Source organism: Oryctolagus cuniculus, chromosome 21 (genome assembly GCF_964237555.1).
Source record: "Oryctolagus cuniculus chromosome 21, mOryCun1.1, whole genome shotgun sequence".
Classification (NCBI taxonomy): Eukaryota; Metazoa; Chordata; class Mammalia; order Lagomorpha; family Leporidae; genus Oryctolagus; species Oryctolagus cuniculus.
Genome location: NC_091452.1, coordinates 17,726,472 through 17,743,674, shown reverse-complemented (window position 1 = coordinate 17,743,674; position 17,203 = coordinate 17,726,472). Strand labels below are relative to the sequence as shown.

General features: G+C 54.6%; 1 protein-coding gene across 2 annotated transcripts in view; it reads left to right on the top strand.

Annotated features, from left to right (window-relative positions):
- The window catches only part of SART3 (spliceosome associated factor 3, U4/U6 recycling protein), a 37,511-nt gene extending 20,766 nt beyond the window's left edge, over nt 1-16,745 (top strand). For both annotated transcript variants that reach the window (XM_017338061.3, XM_017338062.3), the window contains exons 8-19: nt 531-669; nt 1,509-1,616; nt 2,802-2,879; nt 3,000-3,058; nt 3,755-3,864; nt 7,268-7,380; nt 9,407-9,483; nt 9,891-10,059; nt 12,163-12,611; nt 13,821-13,973; nt 15,067-15,257; nt 15,865-16,745. In XM_017338061.3, the coding sequence (XP_017193550.1) occupies nt 531-669; nt 1,509-1,616; nt 2,802-2,879; nt 3,000-3,058; nt 3,755-3,864; nt 7,268-7,380; nt 9,407-9,483; nt 9,891-10,059; nt 12,163-12,611; nt 13,821-13,973; nt 15,067-15,257; nt 15,865-16,042 (1,824 nt within the window). In that variant the 3' untranslated portion in view covers nt 16,043-16,745. The remainder of the gene's footprint in view (nt 1-530; nt 670-1,508; nt 1,617-2,801; nt 2,880-2,999; nt 3,059-3,754; nt 3,865-7,267; nt 7,381-9,406; nt 9,484-9,890; nt 10,060-12,162; nt 12,612-13,820; nt 13,974-15,066; nt 15,258-15,864) is intronic.
- Nucleotides 16,746-17,203: the final 458 nt, after the last annotated feature.

Sequence of the window (17,203 nt, the reverse complement as noted above, 5' to 3'; positions counted from 1 at the left end):
GGCAATGTAAACCGACCTCTGGCTCTAAGACTCGCTGTAGTCCGGCTGTGTTGAGGGATTCTTCTCACATCAGTTGTGTTTCTTTCAGCTGTGTATCATGGAAAAGTGTAAACATCAGACAGTCAGTAAATGACCCCTTGTGGACCCCTCAGCCATCTTCAGTGAGGGCTCTGTCTGGGTTCATGGCTCCTCCTGTATCCATACTTTTTCCCCTTCCATGTTTTAAAGCAAACCCAGAAATGTTTTGTCCCTGCTGCATATGTCAGTGTGTGTCTAAAAGGTCCTTTATGGGTATGAGGGCCCAAGTGAGGTCCGTATCTTGGGTCTGGTTCATGTCTCCCAAGGCTGTTTCCCTCCTCCACTTCTCCTCTTCTCCACTCTCCCTGTGGTCTCTCTGTTAAAGAAACCGGGTCACGAGAGACACTTTGAAAGAAGTTTCCCTTGTCACCTGGTTGTGCTGGCAAAGTCTTGTTGATGGCGAGGTCTAACTACTAAGACGGGTCTCCTAACCCCGGGGTTCTTTATCACAGGACCGGCAGCTGAAAGTGAAGGATTTGGTTCTGTCCGTACACAGCCGTGCCGTCAGAAACTGCCCCTGGACAGTTGCCCTCTGGAGTCGGTACCTGTTGGCCATGGAGAGACATGGCGTGGATCATCAAGTGATTTCTGGTACGGCTTTTTCTGTGGGATGGGTGCTAAGCTTGTTACCCTAAGTGAGAAACGATTGTGATGAAGCCATTAAGTCAGCGTTCCCCAGGGTCTTCTGTGGGCTGTTGAGTGTTGATGACAGAAGAGGCTCTAAGTGGCTGAGCCCTTTGTATTTTTGGCGTCTTAGAGTGTGTGTGTGTGTGTGTGTGTGTGTGTGTTTTAAATTAATTTATTTGAAAGGCAGAGTTACAGAAAGGTGGAGAGAGAAAGTCTTCCATCTGCTGGTTCACTCCCCAGATGGCTGCAGTGACCAGAGCTGAGCCAATCTAGGAGCCAGGAGCTTCGTCCAGGTCTCCCATTTGGGTGGCAGAGGTGCAAGGACTTGGGCCATCTTCTGCTGCTTTCCCAGGCCACAGCAGAGAGCTGGATTGGAAGTGAAGCAGCCAGGACTCGAACTGGCGCCCATGTGGGATGCTGACCCTGCAGGTGGTGGCTTTACCCACTTAGCCACAGCACTGACTCCAAAGAGCTTTGAACCATGCTCTATTCACTGTCCTATCCTAGGAAGTTGTGGTCTTCCGTCCAGACTCACTTGACCTGGGAGCCCTATACAGGCCCTTGTGGAGTGAATAGAACTGAGGTACCCTGGCCGTGCTGTGCTCTGGGGCCTCTGAGGGACCCTGACTCTGCAGTGCTGTAGGGGCCTCTGTCTTGAGCGTTTCTCTCCAGCCCATTCCACTGTTTTGCTTATTGCTGTTTCTTACAGTCATGTAGTGTGCTGTCATTGGTAGAGTTTGACAACTTTTATGTTTTGCTTCTTTGTGAATTGGCAAAAAATCCTGATTTTTCTCCAACTGCAGTGACCTTCGAGAAAGCTTTGAATGCGGGCTTCATCCAGGCCACTGATTATGTGGAGATTTGGCAGGCGTACCTCGATTACCTGAGAAGGAGGGTAGATTTCAAGCAAGGTATATAGCTGTGTGTGTTTCATTTGTGTACTGATTTGTTTTAAAACTCATTTTTTGGAGAGATGGTCCAGTGGTCCAGTTTCCCAGATATGTTGAATTTGAATAAAGAGTATAGACCAGCCATTTATAACTTTGCTTCCCCAGAAATTCTCCCGTTTGCATCTTTTTTTTTTTTTTTAAAGATTTATTTATTTATTTGAAAGGCAGAGAGTTACAGAGAGGCAGAGCCGGGGGCAGAGGGGGTTCCATCCACTGGTTCACTCCCCAGATGGATGCAACAGCTGGAGCTGTGCCGATCTGAAGCCAGGAGCCTGAGGCTTCTTCCAGGTTTCCCATGTGGGCACGGAGATCCAAAGACTTAGGCCATCTTCCACTCCTTTCCCAGGCCATAGCAGAGAGCTGGATCAGAAGAAGAGCAGCTGGGACCTGAACTGGGGCCCATAAGAGATACTGGCACTGCAGGCAGCAGCTTTATCCGCTATGCCACAGCACCGGCTCCCCCATCTACATCTTTAACAAGTCGTGGTGTAGATTCTAAAGAAGAGAGTTAATGGTCCTATGTCTTTTGCTTGCTCTGGTCAGCTTCTTTTATCTCCCCTCTGATTTTTCACTCTTTTCTTTTTTTTCATATTAATTTGAAAGGCAAAGTTAGAAGGAGAGACAGAGATGGAGAATCATCCATCCACTGGTTCCTTCCCCAAAGTCAGGACCCTGGAACTCCATCTGGGTCTCCCCAGTGTTGGTGCTACTTCCCCAGGTGCATGAGCAGGGAGCTGGATTGCAAGAGGAAGCAGCTCAGGCTCCAGCTGGTTGGTGCTCCTGTGGGACACAGGTGTCACGGGCAGCGGCGTCACCTGCTGCACTGCAGCACCAGCCCCTCCTCCTTCACTTCTGTCCCTTTTGTGTCCCTCACATAGTTCTTGAAATAGAACTGCTGTGTGTTTTTAAATCTTTGAACCCCTACAAGATCCCCTGCTCTGCTCTTCCCTTGCCCCCCCCCCAAAAAAAAAAAAAAAAAAACAGCCAAGTACAAGAGTTGCCCTGCGTTCTGCTTTCTCCCTGCTCTGTGGGCAGGGACTGGTTTTATTTCTGTCTCTCCCCCTGATGACAGGGTGTGCAGGGGTCTCCCAGCAGTTTAGGGGAGGGCTGCTGTGTTTTCATGGTCTCTCCCTGGCGTTCTGACAGACTCCAGTCAGGAGCTGGAGGAGCTGCGGTCCACGTTCACGCGCGCGCTGGAGCACCTGCAGCAGGAGGTGGAGGAGCGTAAGTCTGCCCAGCCTCTGCCCTGCCGGTCGCCGCGCCCGTTCTCGGTCAGTGGAGCTTTTCAGCCCAGGGCTGGTGTCTGCAAGGTCCTTCTCATCCTGACTAATTTCCTTCTTGAAGGTTTCAGTGAGAGTGGAGATCCGAGCTGCGTGATCATGCAGAACTGGGCTAGGATTGAGGTAAATGTTTTTGATAAATCTGTCAGTTTCATCCACCTATCAAACATTAACATTTTGCTGATATTAATAATGTTTCTTAATCCTATGAATCCCAGGTAATGGTGTAGGCATCATGAGAATTCGTGATACCTACGTAGCTGGATGTACATTCGTTTATCTCTTAGTGAAAATATTAGCTTCCAGCTGGCCCTCGTGCAGCAGATGCTGGCTACTTGTTGCTGTTTCTTACCCTTGCTTGTTGGCACATGTGTGGGAGCATCAGGAGTATATGCTGAGTGCCAGCATGTTAGTGGGTGCCCGGGGAATGGAGTACACAGGGCCTCCGGGCCCGGGAGACTCGCTGCAGGAGATAGCCCCTTGGCCAGGTAATGAGAACATGAAATAAGCTGTCATTACTGGGCCAAGGACACCAGGCTCCGTGAGACACGGAGACTGAGGGAGAGTCAGGCTAAAGAAGCTGGCGTCTGTCAGCTCGTTCTGGACTGTTTGCGGTTTGCAAGAAGTGGAGGGAGATGGTTTGTGCCTTGTCACGGTGGAAAGGCCAGAGTGGTGGGCCTTAGCCTTCAGCACTGGAGGGAGGCCTGGGGGTCACGCTGGCAGTCCCAGGGGCTCATCTCGCCTGTCTGTCTCAGGGTGTTTTGTGATGGGTGCTGTTAGCAGGCTTCGGTCCTTTCTAATTGAGCCGATGCGTTTTAGGCTCGACTGTGCAATAACATGCAGAAGGCCCGGGAGCTCTGGGACAGCATCATGACCAGAGGGAACGCCAAGTACGCCAACATGTGGCTGGAGTACTACAGCCTGGAGAGGTGAGCACTGGGCAGGGGCGGGGTACTACAGCCTGGAGAGGTGAGCACTGGGCAGGGGCGGGGTACTACAGCCTGGAGAGGTGAGCACTGGGCGGGGCGGAGTACTACAGCCTGGAGAGGTGAGGACTGGGTGGGGGGACAGAGTACTACAGCCTGGAGAGGTGAGCACTGGGCGGGGGGGCAGAGTACTACAGCCTGGAGAGGTGAGGACTGGGCGGGGGGGCAGAGTACTACAGCCTGGAGAGGTGAGCACTGGGTGGGTGGGGGGCAGAGTACTACAGCCTGGAGAGGTGAGGACTGGGCGGGGGGCGGGGCAGAGTACTACAGCCTGGAGAGGTGAGGACTGGGCGGGGGGGCAGAGTACTACAGCCTGGAGAGGTGAGCACTGGGTGGGTGGGGGGCAGAGTACTACAGCCTGGAGAGGTGAGCACTGGGCAGGGGCGGGGCAGAGTACTACAGCCTGGAGAGGTGAGCACTGGGCGGGGGGACAGAGTACTACAGCCTGGAGAGGTGAGGACTGGGCGAGGAGTGAGGGAGGCAGAACTCTTTGGCCTGCACCTGTCTTTAGTCCTGCCTCACTCTGGCTGGCCTGGGTTTGCTCCTCACAGCTGGGCTGCCTGCCTTCATGCTGGTGATTTCTTTTAATGGCACGTTTTACTGGGCAGGGCTAGGGAACCAAACGTGTAAAATTTGTGTCAGGGGCTCTTACAGCCTGTGTTTGTTCTAATTTGTTTTTTTTTTTTTTTTTCCATTTTTGGGCAAGAATGCTTGTTTTAATTTGACTTTCTTGGAGCTATTTATTTTATGCAATTTTATAGAAAAGTAGAATACTAAAAAGCAAAGAGGAAAAAATTCCAATTACTTTGCAGCCGCTGACCTGGATACACTGTTTTAGGATATGTGCTTTGAGACTTTCTCATGCTCAAACTTAAAAATGAAGATGCAAAAACAGCATATATATAGTGTACACATATCATAAACCTTGAAAACCACTCAGAATAATTAAGGTAGTGAAACATTCATAACCTGGAGAGTACAGAAAGAATACAGCTAACTTTTCTGCTCAGTGTGTCTTGAACAGTGCATGCCATTAAATGTATTTCTACGCTTTTTTCTTTTTTGAATATCTTGCTTTAGCCCCATTTAAACAATAATATGTGCTTGAATTAAAATAGAGCGTTTACAGAAATGTGTGAGAAGGTGCCAGTTGCCTGCAGTCCCCCCCAGAGAGGACCCTAGCAATGCCTGTCCCCCTCCCCCCCGAGAGGACCCTAGCAATGCCTGTCCCCCTCCCCCCCAGAGAGGACCCTACCAATGCCTGCCCCCATCCTCCCCCAGAGAGGACCCTACCAATGCCTGCCCCCTCCCCTCCCAGAGAGGACCCTACCAGTGCCTGCTGACTGCCCCTCCTTGGCTTCAGGGCCCCTTCACACTCGTAACACTTGAGAACCACTGAGAGCTGTTATCTCTGTGGGTTGTAGTGTTGGATACTCCCCATATTAGGAGATAACACTGAAAAACTTAAAATGTTTTACTTTTATTAATTCAAAAATAAATCCATTAAATGTAACAAATAGCGTTTTTTTTTTTTTTTTTTTTTTTGAGAAATGTATTTTCCAAACCCAAAATCAATGAGTGGGAAAAGTGTCACATTTTGTGTTTGGGGACATCTCCAGTCAGTCTTAGCCCCGTGTGTCTGCTGTCAGACTGTTGTGCTGTGTTGTTTCCACTGAAGAGCACGAAGGCAGTTTGGCCTCGCCTAGAGGAGAGGTTAGAGAAGAAGGGGCTGTTTTAGAACCCGTCCAGGTCATTGTGGCTGCTCTTCCATCAGACAGCAAAACTCAGCAGGTGATGGCTTCTTAAAGGCATTTGCAACGTACTGTATTACAGAACCTTCTCCCGTTGTGTTACATTACTTCCATTTGTCTGCTTTGTGCTTTGCAAGGGCTTTTTACCTGTTATGTGGTGCTGTGGTCCTGGGACGTGCGCTGTGCTTGCAAAATCCATTCGGGCTGAGTTGCTCAGCTCTTCCAGATGTGGACAGGTGCATCCCTGGTGCCTGACGCCCCTTTGTTCGTCTGCTCTGCTCCCTGATCCTGGCAGGACAGCCTGTCACGTAGGAGCTGCCCTACTCAGAGTGGCAGATGGCAGGTTTTCAGAATTCTAATTTTCACTTGCAACTCGAATTTCACTTGCAATGACTTATTATGATGCCATTGGTTTCCCAGGAAGTTGCGAGCTCATCATGAATTGTTGGGAATGTCTTGCCAAGTACCCAGGGCCACAGTCGTTTGTCAGGTGGCTCCTCTTTCAAGTAGAAATGGTGTTGCCTGAGCTGAGTGACTCGCTCAGCCTTCAGCCATAGCAATGACACACGTGCTTCCCTGTATCAGCCCACGTGCTCGGGGTGCAGGGGGCCCTGTGTGTGTCCCAGCCTGTCACACGGCGTTGGGAAAAGGTGCGCACTGCCCTGACTGGGGCAGGACCACTGTTGCCTTTGCAGCACAGTGGAAAAGCCCAGTCATACGTGGCTGCTGTTATGAAACGACTCTATGAAAACATTTAAATATTATTTATTTGAAAGGCAGAGGGAGTGCGTTTCCATCTGCTGGTTCACTCGCCAAATGCCTGGAATAGCCAGGGCTGAGCCAGGCTGAAGCCAGAAGCCTAGAACTCAGTCTGGGTCTCCCATTTGCATGGCGGGCTCTCAGCCACTTACACCTTCATCACCTGTTGCCGCCCAGGGTGTACATAAGCAGGAAGTTGAAATTGGGAGCAGAGCCAGGACTTGAATCCAGGGGCTCTGGCATGAGAATGGATGTCTTTGCCGAACGTCTGTCCCCACTGCCCGCCCCCCACTCCTCACTGCCCAGAGGTGGCCCGAATGCAGAGCCCTGAGAGGGCTGGAATGGTGCCTGGGTCATCCTTTGAGACTGCTGCTCTAGTTTTTTTCTGGGTTCCCTAATAGGTATGACGACATATATTTATGATTTTTTAAAACGGAAATGGGAGCCCCCTGTTTCCTAACTGTTGCTCTGTGCTGTGAGCGCAGTGCATCTCTCCACGCTGATGGAGAGGCCAGACCACATTGACAGTCCCCTGGCTGAGTGTTCTCCCTCGGGTAGGACTGCACACTGGAGTGTCCTGGGGGTTGCATCAAGTTCGTGGAGTTGTTGCCCTGCCCCCCTCCCCCAGTGTTGCACATGTGATCCTGTGAGGCAGAGTGGGTGCGACCACTGTCCCAGCGCATCTTCAAGTAGCACCCTGCTCGTTTAGAGGGAGCCTGCCCTTGGGTTGGAAGAGGGTCTCCTCAGAAGCGGGTGTTGTGGGAGAGCAGCCCCCTGGGAGACAGTAGCCTCTGCCGGGTGTCGTGGCAGCAGCGGCTGTTTGTTTTCTGCCCTAGGGCGCATGGTGACACTCAGCACTGCCGGAAGGCTCTGCACCGGGCCGTTCAGTGCACCAGCGACTACCCCGAGCACGTGTGTGATGTGCTGCTCACCATGGAGAGGACAGAAGGTAGGCCCTCAGCTCTCTGTGGTGACTGGAAGGCATGGTGGGTTCTCAGCTCTCTGTGGTGACTGGAGGGCAGTGGTGGGTTCTCAGCTCTCTGTGGTGACTGGAGGGCAGTGGTGGGTTCTCAGCTCTCTGTGGTGACTGGAGGGCAGTGGTGGGTTCTCAGCTCTCTGTGGTGACTGGAAGGCATGGTGGGTTCTCAGCTCTCTGTGGTGACTGGAGGGCAGTGGTGGGTTCTCAGCTCTCTGTGGTGACTGGAGGGCAGTGGTGGGTTCTCAGCTCTCTGTGGTGACTGGAAGGCAGTGGTGGGTTCTCAAGGGGGCCCATGTGGAGGCACTGTGGTTGTGGCCCCCGCCCTCCCCTGCGCTGTGTCATTAGACGTCCCGCGGTGCTCGCCCGTGGGGCTGAGTCCTCCTGCAGCTCTTGTCAGGTTCTCCGGCCACAGGAGGATTCTCTGAGGGGCGGAGCCCAGGGCCCCTGAATCCCTTGTCATGGGTGGGGGCTGGCCCTTGTGTTGCAGGACACTTAGTGGCATTCTTGGCCTCTACCGATTGGAGGTCAGGAGCCCTCAGCCCAGCCCCCTGTGACAACTCAAGCATTGCCAAATGTCCCTTGTTGGGCAAGATTGCCCAGTTGGGAGCCACTGGCGTATCGCAGTGTCTGCACAGCACAGAGGCCCAGGCAGGCAGGGCCCATGTGTCCTTTGGGCACATGTGCACTGCTGGTTGAGTTTTAGAACCTCCAGTGGTAAGTTGTAGCATCAGAACAGCTGGGAAAATGTAAGTGTTTCTACGGGCGTTAGTCTGCAGATCGGATGCCCAGACAGCTCAGCACACTTCAGTGTCTCTTTAAATTTATTCTTCAGGTTTTTTTTTTTTTTTTTTTGCCATTGGTTCACCCTCCAATGGCTGCCACGGCTGACGTGCTGCGGCCGGTGCATCACGCTGATCCAAAGGCAGGAGCCAGGTACTTATCCTGGTCTCTCATGCGGGTGCAGGGCCCAAGCACTTGGGCCATCCTCCACTGCACTCCCGGGCCGCAGCAGAGAGCTGGCCTGGAAGAGGGGCAACCGGGACAGAATCCGGCGCCCCAGCCGGGACTAGAACCTGATGTGCCGGTGCCGCAAGGCGGAGGATTAGCCTATTGAGCCACAGCACCGGCCTGTTTTTGTTTTTTAAGGACTTATTTATTTATTGGAAGGACAGAGTGGCACAGAGACAGATCTTCCATTTGCTGGTTCACTCCACAAGTGGCCACGATAGCCAGGCTGGGCCACATTGAAGCCCAAAGCCAGGAACTCCATCTGGATGGCAAGAACTCATTCACTGCCTCTCAGGTGCATTAGCAGGGAGCTACATCATAAGTTGAGTAGCTGGCACTCTTAACTGAAGGCACACCGACGGGGAATGGTGGCGGCTTAGCCACCTCCAGGTTCTTCAGTCTGAGTATGAATGTACTTTTTGCATTAGAACGTTTTCATTTTCTTTGCCATCAAAGGCACATAAGGGCCGGCACCGCGGCTCACTAGGCTAATCCTCCGCCTTGCGGTGCCGGCATACTGGGTTCTAGTCCCGGTCGGGGCGCCAGATTCTGTCCTGGTTGCCCCTCTTCCAGGCCAGCTCTCTGCTGTGGCCAGGGAGTGCAGTGGAGGATGGCCCAAGTGCTTGGGCCCTGCACCCCATGGGAGACCAGGAGAAGTACCTGGCTCCTGCCATCTGATCCGCGCGGTGCGCCGGCCGCGGTGGCCATTGGAGGGTGAACCAATGGCAAAAGGAAGACCTTTCTCTCTGTCTCTCTCTCTCACTGTCCACTCTGCCTGTCAAAAAAAAAAAAAAAAAAAAAGAAAAGAAAGGGCACATAAGAAGTCAAAACTTCAGGCTGACGCAAATGGAATTTTCTTAAAAAGAGGAGTTGATTGTCCAGGCCTCCTCATCTGAGGGGAGAGCTCTGGAGGTGTGGGGAAGTCGAGGACATTTTCGTGATGTCCTTCAAGACCGAAGGAGCACACGTTTGGCGTCTCTCCCTCCAGGTACTCTGGAAGATTGGGATGTAGCCGTCCAGAAAACCGAGACCCGACTGGCCCGCGTGAATGAGCAGAGGCTGAAGGTGATGGCGGGGTCCGTGTGAAGACTAAACCTGTTTCCAGTCGCCTCTTAAACTGACAGTTCTTTCTCATGTGTTGTCGGGGAGTTTGGGCCCTGAACTTTATTGGAATAGACAAAGAGGGAGTCTTCCTTCGCTTAGCTAGTGGAGCGTGAGCACTCCCACGTTGTGAGGGCCCTGGGCTGCTGGTGCTTAGCCTTCCTCTCAGGGAGTGATGGTTGGGGGTGTTGCTGAAGACCCGTAGACCTGGTCGGGGCAGCCCCAGGGGCCCTGGCAGTGGGATGTTGTGGGCAGGACCCTCTGTGTCTTTTTCATCACTTGGGAGATGGATCGCATTCTCTCTCCCCTCTAACTCTCACCTTATCACGAGTCAGGACACGCACCCATGTGCCCTCCTCCCAATTGCTTAGGCTGCAGAGAAGGAAGCAGCCCTCGCCCAGCAGGAGGAAGAAAAGGCGGAACAGCGCAAGAGGGCCCGGGCTGAGAAGAAGGCGCTGAAGAAGAAGAAGAAGACCAGGAGCACAGACACACGCCCCGCCGAGGAGGATGGCGACAAAGAGTGGGGTGACGAGGAAGAAGGTGAGACCATGCGAGAGCTTCTGTCCTGAAGCGGCTCGGACTTAGAGAGGCAGGGACGGTGCGGAGAAGTTTTGTCCTGAACTGTGTGCGGGTCAGTTCCCAGCATGTCCCCGGGCCCCTGCAATGACGTCACGGCGTGTCTTCCCCATGGCTGTCATCTAGCCATCAGGATGAACGCTGACCATTCCTCCGCCCGGTCCTCGGAGCCCGTTCCTGTCCCACACTCTGTCAGGTGGCGCCCTTGTGACGGGAGGATGCAGTCCAGGATCGCACGTTGTGCGTGGTTGTCTTGTCCCTTGAGTCTCCTTCAGTCTGGCACATTCCTCAGTCGTTCTTTGTTGGCCTTCGTGGTTTTCAAGGCCCTCTCTGTCGGGCCCCCCGGCTGTGTGCGTGTGATGCCCCGGGCTGTGCGTCTGTGGAGAGGCCTGTCCTTGCATGGCAGCCGTCAGGTGGCACGCGGTTGTGGTCGTCACGGGACTGAGGTGGTGCTCTGGAGCTGCCCGTGCCCTCTTCATGGTGGTTAAGTGTGGTGATGGGTGTTTGCCTCGTGCTTTGAGCCTAGGGCAGTGTCCTGCTCCTCATCCAGCTTGCAGACTGCTGCTTCCTTATCGCTGTCATGTGGATTCATGGATTCCTGTGTCCTTGAGCAGTTTTGATTTGTAGCCACAGTTACTTATGTTGATGCTCTGCCTCTCAGATTTGGCTGACAAGAGCTCTTTGACCCGTCCTTGGCCTTGGTGTGCAACACCCAGGGTGTCTGGTGCTGTCTGTGACTCGGCCCTGGCGTCCACCCCTTCTCCAGGGTTCCTTTGAGGGAATGGTGCTTAGAGGGTGCTGGAGGGCTCACTGCTGTTGGAATGCTATTGCTGCCAGGCCCCAAGCATGATGGGAGCTGGGGATAGTGTGTGTGCCTGCATACATGTGCGTTTATAGCCGTAACTCTGTGTATACTGAAAACCGCCGGTTCACACCGATTGCTCCATTCCAGTCTAACACTCAGGGTTCACTCTGGTTTTCTCCCTTTTCCTGCTTGCTGCTACTGTTATCCTTAGTATTCCCTACTCCCCCAGTCCTCTACGGCCAGCTGCTGGTCCCTGCCTCCCTCCACAGGGGCCCTCCTCACTATGCGTGGCCTCTCCACTCACAGTGCCCTCGCTGCCGCGGCTTTCCTGTGTGTACCCACACCCCTATCTTGGGTTCCTGTGTCCTTTACCACACTGCGGTCCCCACCCTGCACAGGGCCTGCCTCCGTGGCCCCCACTTAATGGTTTGACTTGGTAGGATCTTCCTGCCAGTGCTGTGTCACCCATGTGATTTCAGGGGTGGGCAGACATAGGTCAGGTTTACATCAGCACAGTCACCCAAGGCAAAGACTGGTCTCTGGACATTGGAGGACCACACTTTCTCCTGGTCCAGGGGTGTCGGCCAGGGGACGGTGGTGCGAGGGTTGTCATTCAGTCAACCTGGGGCTCCAGGGAGGAGTGACTGCCAGTGAAGGAAGCGGAGGAGGGCACCAGAGTCAGCGAAGCGTGCAGGCACAGAGCAGTCTGGCCTTTGTGTGAGCCGCAGATAAGGGGGGTCGAGCTCAGATGACGACAGAGGGACAGCGACAGTGGGCGGGCCTGCCGGCCACAGCCAACCTAGGACACTCTTGAATGCAGTGTGCAGGGCTTAGACTGCATGGGAAGGCTGTGAGGGGAGCAGGCGGTCACCAGGGAGGTGAGTGCTCCCAGTGCAGGCGGTGGTGAGGGGGGTTGAGTGCTCCTCCGCCTTCGTTACGGGTTCAGGGCCACACACCCGCTGTGGGCTCTCCAGAGTGGGCCTGGAGCACATTCGCCCGCGGTCATTTCCACGTGGACTCCTAGGTCCCATCCCGCCCCGGCTGGCCTCCCTTTGTAGGAGAGGGCCCTGGGACTGTCCTTTGACGTTTGAGTGGACAGGGGATTTATGATGTAGCCCACTTACCCCCTGTCATTGGGGTGGGAGAGTTTGCTGAGTCCCACAGTGCACTGTCAGAATTGTCCTTGGTGGGGAGCGACGTGGGAAACCCACTGAGGAGAAGGGTCCCTAAGCTGTGGCTGCTTTTCTTTGGAAAACCTGCAGAGCAGCCCGCCAAGCGCAGAAGGGTTGAGAACAGTGTCCCCGCTGCCGGAGCAGTGCACGACGGGGCCCAGGAATCGGGGGTCACCGGGAAACCCATAGACGTCGACCGCCCTTCCAAGCAGAAGGAGAAGGCGGCCTCCCTGAAGAGGGACGTGCCCAAGGTGCCCCACGACAGCAGTAAGGACAGCGTCACCGTCTTCGTCAGCAATCTGCCCTACAGCATGGAGGAGCCGGACGAGAAGCTCAGGCCACTCTTCGAGGCCTGTGGGGAGGTGGTCGAGATCCGCCCCATTTTCAGCAACCGCGGGGACTTCCGAGGCTACTGCTACGTGGAGTTTAAAGAGGAGAAGTCGGCCCTTCAGGCGCTGGAGTTAGACCGCAAGAGCGTAGAGGGGCGGCCAATGTTTGTTTCCCCCTGCGTGGATAAGAGCAAAAACCCCAATTTTAAGGTAATGTTTCTGGAGAAAATGCCCTTCATGTGGGGTTGCTTTACACAGATGAAGCACTTTGTGCCCACAGCACTCACGTTCAGAGTACACACAGAAGGTGTGTGTTTTTTTTTTTGTTTTTTTTTTTAGATTTATTTATTTGAAAGGCAGAGGAGAGACAGGAGACAGATCTTCCATTTGCTGGATCACTCCCTAAATGGTTGCAATGGCTGGGGCTGGGCCAGGCCAAAACCAGGAGCCTGGAACTCTATCTGGTGCTCCCAGGGGCCCAAGCACTTGGGTCATCTTCTACTGCTTTCGCAGGCACATTAGCAGGGAGCTGGATCACAAGTGGAGCAGCCAAGACTCCCAACTGCTGACCATATGGGATGTTGGTACTGCAGGCAGCAGCTTATCCCACTGCGCTATGGCGCTGGCTTCTCTACACAGAGGTTGTTGTTTGTTTTTTTTTTTTTTTTTTTTTTAATATTTATTTGAAAGTCAGAGTTACGCAGAGGAGGAGAGGCAGAGAGAGGGAGAGAGAGGTCTTCAATCCTCTGATTCACTTATTGGCTGCAACAGTCGGAGCTGTGCCGATCTGAAGCCAGAAGCCTGGAGCTTCTTCCGGGTCTCCGCGCCAGTGCAGGGGCTCAAGCACTTGGGCCATCTTCCACTGCTTTCCCAGGCCATAGCAGAGAGCTGGATTGGAAGTGGAGCAGCTGGGACTTGAACCAGCGCCCATATGGGATGCCGGCACTGCAGGCGGTGGCTTTACCCACTATGCCACAGCACTGGCCCCTCTGCACAGAGGTTTTTATATCCTATTAGGAATTAAGCTTCCACAGACACCAAGGCCTGTCCTGAGCTGGTTGCCTGAGGGCTGACTCAAGGCCTGGTCACTCCAAGCTCGCAGTACTTGACTCAGTAATGATAGGAAAACGGGAACTGTAACGGCAGCTGTTTCCCGCGGAATGAGCAGAGCCCGCGTTGCCTCATGGCATCCTCACCCAAGCTCTGCTTGTGCCCATTCCTGCCACTTTCCAGAGGAGGAAGTAGAAGCCTGGAGTGGCTACATGACTTGTCCCCGGGGTCCTGCTAGTGAGTGTCAGAGCCCAGATCTGGTGCTGGTCTGCCTGCAGGGGCGAGCTCCCTGCCCAGGGCTGGCCCTGTGGGGCTGGCGTGCCAGGCGCGGCCGGAACAGCACGTCTTTTTCTCTCCCTCCTCCGGCAGGTGTTCAGGTACAGCACCGCTCTGGAGAAACACAAGCTGTTCATCTCGGGCCTGCCTTTCTCCTGCACGAAAGAGGAGCTGGAGGACATCTGCAAGGCTCACGGCACCGTGAAGGACCTCCGGCTGGTCACCAACCGGGCCGGCAAGCCCAAGGTCAGCGGGGGGCGCACGTTCTGGCGTGGGTTCCCCGTGATGATTCAGTGGCAAGGAATGCACACTGAGTCTCCTTCCCTGTGGAGGCAGATACTTTTTTCAAGATTAATTTGTGTATTTGGAAAGCAGAGTGACAGAGTAGGGTTGGGAGAGGAGGAGAGAATGAGAAAGATTTCCATCTACTGGTTCATTCCCCAAATGGCTGGTCAGGCCGAAGTCAGGAAGTCCATCTGGGTCTCTCATGTGGGTGGCAGGGACCCAGGTGTTTGGGCCATTGCTGCCTCCCGGGCAAGGTAGCAGGAAGCAGAGTAGCCCGAGTTGAAATTGGCACTCAGGTGTAGGGTGCCGGTGTGTTCTGAGCAGTGGTTTAACTTGCTGTTCCATGACGCCCGCCCCATGCGGAGTCAGGTGAAACTGTTTGCAGCTGTGTGTATTACAGAGGAATAGGCATTTAGAAATTAAATTCATCACAGATTCCTAAGCGCCGCAGTGTGGCCCCCTGGCTAGAGGCCTCGGGGAGGGGGTCCCTCTGCTGTGGTTACCGCTGCTCTTCCTGAGGCCCTCACTGGGCCACCTCGGGGCCTCGAGTGGACCCCTTAGCACATCCTCCCCTGCGGCCCACTCCTTTCTGCTCCACCTTTCAGCAGTTACTGTTGAGACGTGATTCTGGACCCCCTCTCACTCCCTTGCCCGCGGCCCAGCCATGCAGGTAAATGAAGAGTTAGTTGAGGAGTGTGACGGGAAGGCGGGCATGGAGGAGCAGAGACCTCGGCGCTCCCCTGGGCACCAGGGCTGCTCCCCGGTGTCTGTCCCCAGCCCACCTCCTCAGTCTGTTGGCTGGACTTATGCTGGTCTGATTGTTACTTTCATTTTTCTCTTGGGGAGCAAGCTCAAGGTGATCTGAACTTGGCTCCTCTGCGCTGCAGTCACTCCCGGCAGCGGAGGACAGGAGTAGGGAGGGAAGTCAAGCTGTGGACAGGGTGGCAGCCGTGGGGAGGGGAGCCAGTTGATGAGGTGCCTGCGTTGCAGAGTGAGGAGGAAGCTGCTCCTGGGTGTGCGGCAGCTCACCTGGCTCTGATCATGTCTCTTCCAGGGCCTGGCCTACGTGGAGTACGAAAACGAATCCCAGGCGTCGCAGGCTGTGATGAAGATGGACGGCATGACCATCAGAGAGAACGTCATCAAAGTGGCGATCAGCAACCCCCCTCAGAGGAAGGCTCCAGAGAAGCCGGAGGCCAGGAAAGCGCCGGGTGGCCCCCTGGTGCCGCGGCAGATATACGGAGCGTGAGTGTTTGTGCTGGCCAGCGCCCGGCCATGAAGGGCTAGATGAGGCAACAGTTAGGTCCCTGTTGGTAAGAGGAGTTAGGACAAGAGCACATGGGCCTGCTATCCCGGCGATGACCCCGTGGTTCTGCCGGGCAAGGTGTCCAGGGCGAGTCCAGGCCAGAAGGAGGCCCAGGCAGCGGGGCCCTGCCTCGTGTTTGCCAGGTGACACTGGTCCAAGGTCAGATGTTTCACCGGCACTGATGACGTCACCCGCCCCCTGATGCCCGAGCTTGCCAGCCTGCGGCTGCGCTCCCTAGAGAGGCCGTGTCTTCTGCCCGACAGGAGCCAGGCTGCAGGGTGGTTGGAGAGGTCTCGGAGGTGACAGCCACTTCTCACCCCAGAGTGTGACTTGCTCAGAGTCAGTCCTGGCCAGTTAATGAAGAAGGCAGAGCTTCCTGCAGTGGCTTTTAAGTAACAGCCAGGTACAGGGACAGGCCGCCTCTGGTGGGTTTTCATTTTTCATCATGAACTTTGCGTGATGTGCAGGATCCTGGCTCTTCTTCACGGTACCGTGGGGGTTGCGGGTCAGTGCTTTGAAGTGTACAGTCAGTGTTTGCTTTTGCAGGCGGGGGAAGGGCAGGACCCAGCTCTCTCTGCTGCCTCGTGCCCTGCAGCGCCCTGGTGCCGGGACTCCTCAGGCTGAGAACGGCCCTGCCCCACGTCCTGCCAACGCCGCCCCTGAGGCCACAGAGGCGCCCAAGATGTCCAATGCCGATTTCGCCAAGCTGCTTCTGAGAAAGTGAGCGGACTCTGCGGGAGACGGGAAAGGCCTTCTCGCCGGCCAGTACTCCGGGGACAGAAGGGACTGGCCCAGTGCCCACCCACGGCCACGGGCTTTCCTCTGGGTCAGACAGAAGGGGAGTGTTCCCCGTGAAGCGGCGTCAGTGCTCCCTCACATTGAGGGCGACGGCAGGAACGTGAGCTCAGGGCGTGGCATCCTGAGGCACATGGGTGTCTTCCCGAGTGAGGAGCAGCTGGGTCTGGGGCAGCGTGGAGACCCGCTCGTCCCGACGCTCCCAGCCGGCCCCAGCCCTTTTTCTAAGTCACTTCTCTCACACCTGCACGGTATACGTGCCCATCACTCTTTTAATTTTTAAAAGATGGACTGGCAAATGCTAGTAACTCACCAGAACGGCCTATTTTAGGAAGGGGTGGGAGCAGGGGAGGCCACGTAGGAGAAGTCCAGTGGGTTTTTGTTCGGGGGCTGTGTGTTTTTCTATTGTGTTTGTAAATGACACCTCAGCCTGTGGTTTCGTTTCCTAAAAGCAGTATCCAGATGTTTGTTTTATACCTGTACCGGAGGCCGTGTGCCACCTGCCGCGGGCCACTTCCTCTGCCTGCCGACTGGCTTTTCTTGTCTAAACCCTGAGTTTCAGCTCTTTGGTTTTGTTGAAACACCATGTCCTCCCCGTTTAGCTTTGTTTATTAAACAGAAGTTCTCTTAAACTCTTCTTGCTGAGTGGTGCTCAGAACCCTTCCTCAGGGCGGCCTGTAGCTATAAATAGAACTTTTCTAAGTCAAATCTCGTGGTCATTTTGATTTAAATTATTTCTGCTGTGATGGATCTTCAGTTGTAAACTTCAGTTTGATGCTTGAGTTTTTAAACTCTCTCACTTTTATCAGGGACTTACGGCTTTGGAAGCAGCCTTGCCAGTTCAGTAAGGAAGCTGACGTTCTAGAGGCACCGAGCTTCTTCTTCGACAGTATTTTTATTATTTGACAGGCAGAGCGCGAGTGCCCTCCCCTCTTCTGATTCAATCCCTACAGGCCCATAGTGGCTGGGGCTGGGTTGGGGCTGGGAATGCAGTCAGTCTCTCAGGTGGGTCTGGGCGGCCAGCTGTCTGTCTGTCGAGCCATCGCCTGCCAACTCCCAGGGTCTGCACTGGCAGGAGTAGGGAGCCGGG